The sequence below is a fragment of the Tachypleus tridentatus genome, chromosome 10 (assembly GCF_004210375.1).
Source record: "Tachypleus tridentatus isolate NWPU-2018 chromosome 10, ASM421037v1, whole genome shotgun sequence".
Taxonomy (NCBI): domain Eukaryota; kingdom Metazoa; phylum Arthropoda; class Merostomata; order Xiphosura; family Limulidae; genus Tachypleus; species Tachypleus tridentatus.
In genome coordinates, this window is record NC_134834.1 from 33,139,716 (window position 1) to 33,149,462 (window position 9,747).

General features: G+C 30.6%; 1 protein-coding gene across 1 annotated transcript in view; it reads left to right on the forward strand.

Annotated features, from left to right (window-relative positions):
• Positions 1 to 5,890, forward strand: part of LOC143229021 (protein PALS2-like) — a 29,967-nt gene extending 24,077 nt beyond the window's left edge. The window contains exons 11-14 of the mRNA XM_076460666.1: positions 417 to 619; positions 967 to 1,098; positions 1,867 to 1,938; positions 2,541 to 5,890. Of these exons, the coding sequence (XP_076316781.1) occupies positions 417 to 619; positions 967 to 1,098; positions 1,867 to 1,938; positions 2,541 to 2,717 (584 nt within the window). The 3' untranslated portion in view covers positions 2,718 to 5,890. The remainder of the gene's footprint in view (positions 1 to 416; positions 620 to 966; positions 1,099 to 1,866; positions 1,939 to 2,540) is intronic.
• Positions 5,891 to 9,747: the final 3,857 nt, after the last annotated feature.

Consider the following 9,747-nt stretch of genomic DNA (forward strand, 5'->3'; position numbering starts at 1 on the left):
TTATTAACTGTTGCCAAACATCAAATCATATTTTAATATCTAATACTTGAGCATACATTTTAAGTTATATTATTGGCTGTTGCCAAACATCAAATTGTATATGAATATCTTAATATGCATGCTCAAGTATTAGTTATATTATTGGCTGTTGTTAAACATCAAGTTGTATTTTAATATCTGTGCTTGTTTTGTTTCTTTTTTGTGCCAAACAGTCAAGAAACCGACTTAGCATTTACTGGAAATTCAAGGAAAAATTAGAAATGTTCATCATCATTAGTCATTTTTAAATCTGTCACTATTTTTGCAGCCAAATGTCTTTTAACAGAGTTGCTTGTTGCTAATTTTTAATTAAGTAAAATTAATTTTATTAGACGTCATAGGGAAATTTATACACAATTTAAATGATTATTTAATAGATACCTCTCGACCTAAGAGAGATGGAGAGCAAGATGGAAAAAATTATTTTTTTGTATCCAGAGAAGTCATAGAGGCCGATATAGCCGAAAATAGGTACTTAGAGTGGGGAGAATATGGAGAACATATCTATGGAACTAAACTCGATTCCATCCGTGCAATTATTCGTTCAGGAAAAATGTGTATAATGGATTGCAACCCCCAGGTATTGCCTTCATTCCAGAATGTGTAAATCTAGTAACACATCTTGCTTGGTGTTCATGTCATTTGTTGTGTTAATAGTAAAGTTTTTCCTTTCTCTGAATTCATAAATTTCATGGTTAATGTGTTATACACACTTTATTTACTGTTTAAGGGTAATAATTATATACAAGTGCATTGTTTTAGCATGAAATAGAAACTGTTCTGTTTTTTGTTACTTCTTGCATGGTACAATTTACCAAATAAATTGAAATTTTAAAAAAAATATTTTTTATAGTTTTAGTTCTAGTTATTTTCTAAAACTTAAACATGGATAATTCGTTAAGGTTTAATGGATGTGTTTTTTATTAGTCTCTGAAACTACTGAAAACACCTGAGTTTATGCCATATATCATATTCATCTCAGCACCTCATGCCGAACTTTTGAAGCAAATGCATTTCTATGGACGTAACCATGGCTACACAAGTAACAGGAGTCTTACAGTAAGTGATTTTGTGTCTTAATGGTCAGATAATAATGTTGTGAAATTGTCCTCAACTTAAAGGTTAGTGTAAACTTCTCAACATCATAAAATGTTATGAAACTAACAATGTAACGTTTTTATGATGCCTCTTTCATTCAATAATTTTCACGCCAAGTAAAAAGGCAATGATACAAGTTTTTGAAACTTGAAAATGGAGAAAGGATACTGGATGTGAAAATAAGGATAAGGAAAAAATAATTTTGGGGACCTTTTTCTATGAATAATTAGCATTTATATTTTACAAAATATTTTAATGTTTTGTTTGAATCCTGTAACAAAAATCTCAACTCTGCAGTAATTTGTGCTTTGTACTACTACCTTACAAATGAAAATAGTCTCTTATTAGAACAGAGTACGAAAGTCAGGAAATAATTTTGTGTTTTTCAAACAAGTATGTTCATGTCCTTGTTGTCATTATTCTGATATAGTGGAGTTTGACACTTGTGACATTTTTGTGTGTATACCTGTAAAATAAAACTATGGAAAAACTTAATGTTCACAGTTCATTGTCATCAAAGAACTAGCTGTTGAGGTTTTTAGTGAGTTAGGATCAAATACTGGATATATATTTTAAAAACTAAAGGTACAGTGAACAAATTTAATCTTGGTTTTTACTGTCATCTGTTATTAAAACTTGTGCTGACGTAGACATTCATATAATACTGTTTTACAATACTCCATTCGGACTGGATAATTATTTATCTTCATGTGCTTTGCCGTTCTGTAGTTTGATCGGGCTATGGGTCGCCACGGATCTCGTCGAGCAAGGACTTTGGAGAGTTTAGCTTCCCTATATGAGGTATGGAGATAAATATGTTAATCCTATCTAAATCGAGACACCAATGTGTATAAAATGTCAGACTTAAGTTAAAACTTTATACACTTGGATTTTTTAACCTCAGATAAACTATACAAATTATACTAGGTGTTTATTTTATAGACCATACAAACTACACTGTTTTGTTGATAAGATGAAAGAGATTGTTATTACTTTGTCATTCGAATTTGAGGAAGCTTTATTAATTCAAAAGTACGTTGTAATAATATTTCAATATGTTTCTGTTTTTTATAATCCCCTCAAAACCAATAATATATTTGATGGTAGACTTGTAGATATTTTAACCACAGTTCAAGTTTGTTTTCAGAGTAAATATTTTTGAAGAAACTTAAGAGGAGTATTTAAGTTTTAAAAATGTAGGCTCAGTTGAATGAGACAGGTATTTCTGTGGAGCAGTTATTTCTTTAAAGCTTGTACTGATTTCATTCATTTACCCCAGTGAAAAATAAACTTGAGAGAAATTTATATTTGAACTTCCTTCAAAAAGCAGTTTGAGTTTTTCTGAGTGAATCTTTAACTTTCCTATTGAAAGAGAAAGAGATTCAATTGTATTTTCTATATAGGATGAAGACCTAAAAAACACCATTGAAGAGAGTAGTAGACTCCAGAGAGCCTATGAGAAACACTTTGATTTAACTTTGGTGAATAACAACTTTGACAAAACCTATGAACAGCTCAGAGAAGCCATCGATACACTGAGCACCAGCTATCAGTGGGTACCTGTATCATGGGTGTATTAGTACGTGTATCAACTGGACGTGTTATCCCTTGTCAGTTTCCAGTTGGAATAAGTAGCAATCTCTATTTTGTTGCCTGGTGAAAATAAACTTATCTCTCACTGCACTTATAACTGAGCAAGACATGCAACCCTAAATAACCCTTTATATATAGTAAAACTAATTTACTTTTTTCTGTACGTTTTAAGCCTTCACTGTTTTTTTGATATTATGCCATTGCTGTCTTCATCATTTGAGCTGCTCAGACCAGCAAAAGTGTTCTTACTTGTTAGATCACAGCATCTTCTCATAGTCAGTTTTGTAATGTGATGGAAAGACCCATCATGATGCAGCTATGTTCTTGTAACCCAACTGCAGGAAGAGTTAGGCTTAGACAGATGTAATCAAAACAGTTATGTAGGAAAGTTAACCATTATTTATGGCTTTAACTTTGATAACGAATATATTTTTCACATATATACACCAGTTTTTTATGATGTTTTGTGATATTATAATAATGGTTGTATTTGTTCAAATGATACCCTGTATGTACTTGTGTATTCTGTGATGTGTGATACTGTTGGCAAAGAAGAGTCATACTAAACATCTCTCCATTTATTTAAAGATTTTTAAAGCATTTTATTTAAATTTTCATTTTTAACATTATTTATCATAGCTTGTAAATCTGTTCTGACATGTACTTGGATAATATCACTTGCATTCTTTTCATTATCCATTCTGTTTATTATTTTTTTCCAAAAACAAAACAAAAAAAGTAGATTTGATTAATCTGCTTTAACTATAGTACAATTTTTATTAATTAAATAAAGCAATATTTTATGTAAGGGTTATAAAATAACATATTGTCATGAGGGTATATTTCTTAACACTTGCATGGTTAACCATATACTGTCTTGTTTTTCAAATGTTATTAAAGTTGCAAGTAACATTAATTTTAAGCCATGTTTTATGCATTCCATTTGTGATTTTATCTTGTACTGTAGTTTTTTTAATAACACTTTACTAGTTCAGCAGACATTCCTTGACATAATGCTGTTTGGATCTGTCAGTATTTTAACGTTGCAAATAGATAGCTACGTGGTGTGACGTTACCAAGTTTATTTTTCATAGTTCTATTAAACCTTTCCAATTTTGTTTGGATTAGTTTTTTAAAAAATGCTATCATTTATTTTATAATATTAATTTGGACTTATTGAAAATATCAACCCAGTCTAAAGTGATATATAAAATTTGAGTATGAAATGAGTAGGTTTTTTTCCAGAAGGTACCATCAATGTAGTTGAATTTTCACAACCTTTTTATATCCTAGTTTGTACATCACATATAAAGATGTAATATTCCCAAACAAGTTTTATATTATGGTGGTATTAGATGTTATTTTTATTCATTCTAATATTGAAAGTTATTTTGATTCAGGCATTGAAAGTGGATTAGAAAAAAGTGCCTTCCTTCACTGTAGAACAGTTTTTTTATTTAAAGTTAGGGTTATGCAGTCATTCCGAACCATTTTTATGTTTTACATATCAACTATTGTATTAACTATATTTTTAACGTGGAATCATTTAGAAACATTTAAAGTGTATTTCATAGAATCCTATTATTTAGTGTAATTCAACTAACCTTTTTTTCCTGTTACACAAGCAGTTTGTATTGTGGGAAACTCTTGAATTATGCACATTATTTCCTCGGTGTTACTTTTAATTTAAGGAGTCCTGTTTCCTGTTGATGGAAGCACTGCTTCAGGATACGCTATAAATATTTAGCTTCATTAATGTTTTTGCTGCAAATAGTGATGATTAGCTACGAACAGCTTTTGATAAACGTAGAATTTTTTTCTCTGGGTGTGACAAAGTAAAATGTTTTAGATATAAATATTGTGGTTAACAGTTAAAAAGTTAGGGTGATAAAAAAGATCCTAAAGGGAACTTTATTAGATATTTTAATATTGCGTATAAAAAAAAACAGACGATGACTTTTTTCGTCTTTTTATCATTTTTTCCCCATAGGAAATAATACATCAGAACAGATTTGAAATATTTCATGGAACACGAGAGGTCTGAGTTTTTTTTATGATACCTGGATCTATACAAGACTGAATTCAGATAAAATGCACCTACATAATTTCGATTGGTTGTGATAATTATACATTAAAAGAAAATGATTATTTTGACACTAAATGAACTTCAATATTAATAATCGGGAATTTTTTTACCATAGTCCATTTGTGTTCGTACTGTCCACAATTTGCTCTATATGAATTAAAAAATATTTTTATATCGTCTGAAAATTTGTATCTTTTATAAGGAGTAAGATAAGTGTTAGTGTATTCTTTCTGTACTGAATCAGTATGTTAGATAAAATTATTAAACAATTATTATAGTTGACGAATAGAGTAAATAGAACATAGCACCCTCATACACAGTATTCAGTGGATACATAATTTGAATATCACAGTCCTTAAAAACTAGTGAGTGAAGTTGGTCTTGCTGCACGTTAAAGCAACTATAAACTGTGTTTTTTATTTATTTTTATAGACGAAGTTTACGCAAACGTATTCAGAGAAAAATAATGTTAAGTCATGGGATGATACCGAATGTTTTATAATTATTGCATAGTTTAAAATTTATTTCAAAATATATCGAGGAGATTGTTTGGTTTTATATACAGACCAAATAAGGGATGATGGAAAAGAACACTTAAGTAATCTAGCTAAGATTATATGCAATTTAACTGTGTTAAGTTTTTTTTTGGTTTTATATGTTTAGAATCTCAGATTGTACCCTTTTCAAATGTTTATGACACTAATTATTTTGTTGATGGTGAATTTGTTTTAAAACTAAACATTCCAAACGTTTTTGTTAGTTGATCTAATTTGAATATACATTGTTTCGAAAACTTTTTACTTCGGTTTTAGGGATTTATGTCGCTTTTATTCTCATACTATTGAAGTAGTATATATATATATACAGGTTTGTATTGAAAAAAAAAAAATTTAATTATTCAGGTATTAACAACCCGTCTGTTAAAGGTAGATTTGCACATTCGTATTGCAATGTGAAAAAATATTTTATGAAGAGTATGTTTGTTTTTTCGTTTATAATATTTTTTCAAGACTGACCAACTAAAGTATCTATAAAAAAATGTAATAAGTTTAACAGAAATAAATGTACGTTTACACTTATTGTTTCATAGCCTTATTTCATTTGTAACAAATCTTTGCTCCAATTATATGGCATCAGAATAATTAATTTAGTATTGTAATCGACGGAAAAAAAACATGCTACTAGCTTCATTCTTTCCTGTATCGCTAAACGGGCAGTATAATCCGTCTTAACGGGCAAAACGTTGGATAATTTTTTTCCCAAAGTAAAATTGTAAATCTGAATTTGCTTAACAACAATACACAACTTTGGCATTTAAAATCTATAATAGAACTGCAAGATGGTAACAGTGTGAGAGATTCAGAAGATGAACAAAATGGAAGATATAGTGAGGAAATAGAAATCCCTACTTCATCGCAAATGTTAAGTTATATTAACGCTATCAAATTGTATTCAAAAATGAACTTCATGAAAAGGTCGTAGAACTAGCCTTCTCTTTTTAACTGCATGAGAAAGCCCATTAAAAAAACGAAACGGTTGAAATTGGACACTTTTTTTCAAATAAATTTAAGATTTTGTGTACTTGTGTATATTTTTAATGTCTATTTTTGTTCTTAGCCTAATAAATATAGCGTAAACAGTATAATAACTTTAATCACAAATTATATATAATTAAGGAAATGCCAGAAAACCTGCTTAAGCCAGAAATTTTATTTGGTCCCATGCGATTCCTCCTTAGACAGGTTTTACTGTGTGTCCAGTCCTAACATCTTGAAACAACAAACACGAATTCTAGTATTATAAGGCCTGGCATAGCCAGGTGGTTAAAGCACTACTTGTAATTCGAAAGTTCGAATCCTCGTCACACTTATTAGCTGTGCAAGCATTATAGTGTTGTGGTCAATCCCACTATTCGTTAGTAATAAAATAGCCCAAGAGTTGGCGGTGGGTGGTGATGACTAACTGCCTTCCTTCTAGTATTACACTGCTAGCTTAGGGACGTCTAGCGCAGATACCCTTCGTGTAGTTTTGCGCGAAATGCAGAAACAAACAATTCTAGTATTATTGTTTAATTTCTTTAAAAAACATACGATTTTAAAAAATATTCCTTGAGTTAAGAACTGGGCTTTGTCATACATGTTTTGTATGATGCGAGTTTCAGTGTGGAAAGATGTATTGGTTTTGTGTAATACTAAAATAGAAATACGTTACTGAGAGTGCCTTCCACTTTATCACAATTATATGTAAATACTGGAACATTTATACTTTATCTGTCTGGTTCGTAAATAATAGAAAAAATATTTTGTTGACTTTTTTTTTGTTTCAAAGCTGGATTCTGAAAGGTTATTTTTGAAACTAGATAACTCTGCTGTATTAGATTATAGTCATTAAGTAACAAAAATATAATTAGTAATGTTTTTGTTTTTTATTTTATGGAATCGTAGAGTTCGTGGACTGTATGTAGAGATGTTTAAGGTACTCAGTAGACATAATACAAATATTCAAGCTAAAATTAAACAATGACCGAGTTTTATTTTAAAAGAGGATTGCCACTCAATTTCATTTCTTTTTCTACCAAACATGGCAGGAAGCCATCGCTCGAACACCAAACTAAAAAAGTGACCAACCCATAAATTGTTTACCTTTCTAATTATTATTATTTTAATCGAGATCCTTACAACTAATTATTAATAACGTCAGTGTCGGGGCAGTGCAGGATTGTTTGAATTTCGCGCAAAGCTACACGAGGGTTATCTGTGCTAACCGTCCCCAATTTAACAGTATGTAAGACAAGAGGGAAGGCAGCTAGTCATTACCACACACCGCCAACTCTTGGGGTACTCTTTTACCAATGAATAGTGGTATTGACCGTAACATTATAACGACCCCACGGCTGAAAGGGCGAGCATGTTTGGTGCGACGAGGATTAGAATCCGTGACCCTCAGATTACGAGTAGAACGCCTTAACCCACCTGGCCATGCTGGGCCACAATGCAGGATGCCATTGCTTCGTTTAGTCTTAATAACTAGTAGTAATTAAAAAATAAATTAATAATTTTTGTGTAAACGATATAATCATTACCCTTTTTAGTTAATTTCTGTTTTGTTTTTTTGAAACAACAATATGGTGTTCCTTTAAAAAGCTCAAGTACGAGATTAAACAGGAATTGTCAGTCAATACTGAATATTAGATGACTGTAACATGTAGAATATGTAATGCTTTGTACATTATACAGTTGGTGTCTCTAAGGAGCCAATATCTATATTATGTACAAAGTGAAGAAGTAAAAAATAAATTTAAATAATATCCAGTTTTATTACACACATTCACATAATACACTCACTTTTAATCGGGGGAAAGAACGTTACAAAACAATAATATTTTATAAATGTAAAATTATATAGGGACGGTAGTGCCTAAAAGAATGCAAGCAAGAATATAGGGATTATACAGGTATATGTAGATCATCACTACAAAATTTTTAATATTAAAATTTAATGTTACATTGTAAAATGCATATTTAACTTTAATATTACTGTAATTGGAAGTTATATACTCCTGACTACTGTTATGCAGTTTATTTATCATATCATTGTAGTGACAGGGTAGGGATCAATGTGATACAACTAAGAGCCTAGAACTTGCGTACAGTGTAAAGCATGTGGAGTCAAAATTTGTTCTTATTGTTATAGACTCTAACTATGAGGTTGGTATATTTGACCGACCCCGTTACAATTTTGTACTTAGGCATTTCACAGTATATAGTTATTTTTAAATAGCAATTAGATGTCCAACGTAGAGCTAGATAGTCTTCCATTTTGGTAAATAGTTTAGAATGTAGTTAAATAAATTTTCATTCTTCTGTTATTGAACTTTATATACGTTCTAATGAATAAATGAAGTAAAGAAAGTTTACATTGATAGTTTTCCTAGATATTCATACTCCTGTTCTACAATGTACCAATAAGATACTGCCAGTGTGTGCTGATGCTAGATAGACAAACTATAGGATCATCTTGCTCGTCACTGGTAACGTTTAGGAGACTTATTTGATGACTTCTCTATCAATCACTGTGGAGGGGGAAGACGTGTAAAAAGAATATATATATGTGTGTGTGTGTGTGTGTGTGTGTGTTTTTAACAAAATTCCCAGCTCTTACTTATCCATGAAACGAATGAAATCATAAATAACTTTTTTATGGTGTAGTATCATGAGACTACAGAGACTTAAAAATAAACCAAAATATTTTTGTATGGTAAAGGAAATCGATTTCAAGTAACGTGAGATCCTCTATTTTATTACAGCGAATTGAGTAAACAATTGAGAGGAAATGGGAAGTATAATTCAAGTAAATATAGGAATGTAATTTTTTAGAAGAGGTGGGGTTAATTTGGAGGATCTCACTTGGGAGAAGGATTTTGTAATTAATTTATCGTAAAGTAAAATCATGTACGTTGTGGCAGAAATCAGCTGGTATTAAATTGCATCATTTACTGCTGAATTAAAGGAGATGAACAAAACATACATTAGGTTATATCAATAGATGTCGCCCATTGGAAAAACAACTTGTATTTTTAACGACAATTGATCCTTAAATAAAGGTAAAGTTGTCTTAAACGAAACTGTTACCATTCTGAGTAAAATCACTAACTTGAATATTACTTGATTGTCATTCAATGTACAAGTACCAGACTCACGACTGCTCTAAAAGATTTCCAATTCTTCAAACAGCAGGATTTGTTCTTTCATGTTTAACCGAACCATCATTGAAAATTGATCGTTGTTCGAAAGAGCTCGATAATGTTGTTAAGCAGACGTTTGATATCCATCGTTAGCTAGTTGATCTATTCAAGCTTGGTATACAGAAGTAAAGGTAACACAGAGAGACAATGACTTGATCGATGAAAGAACATTTACCAAACAGATTAT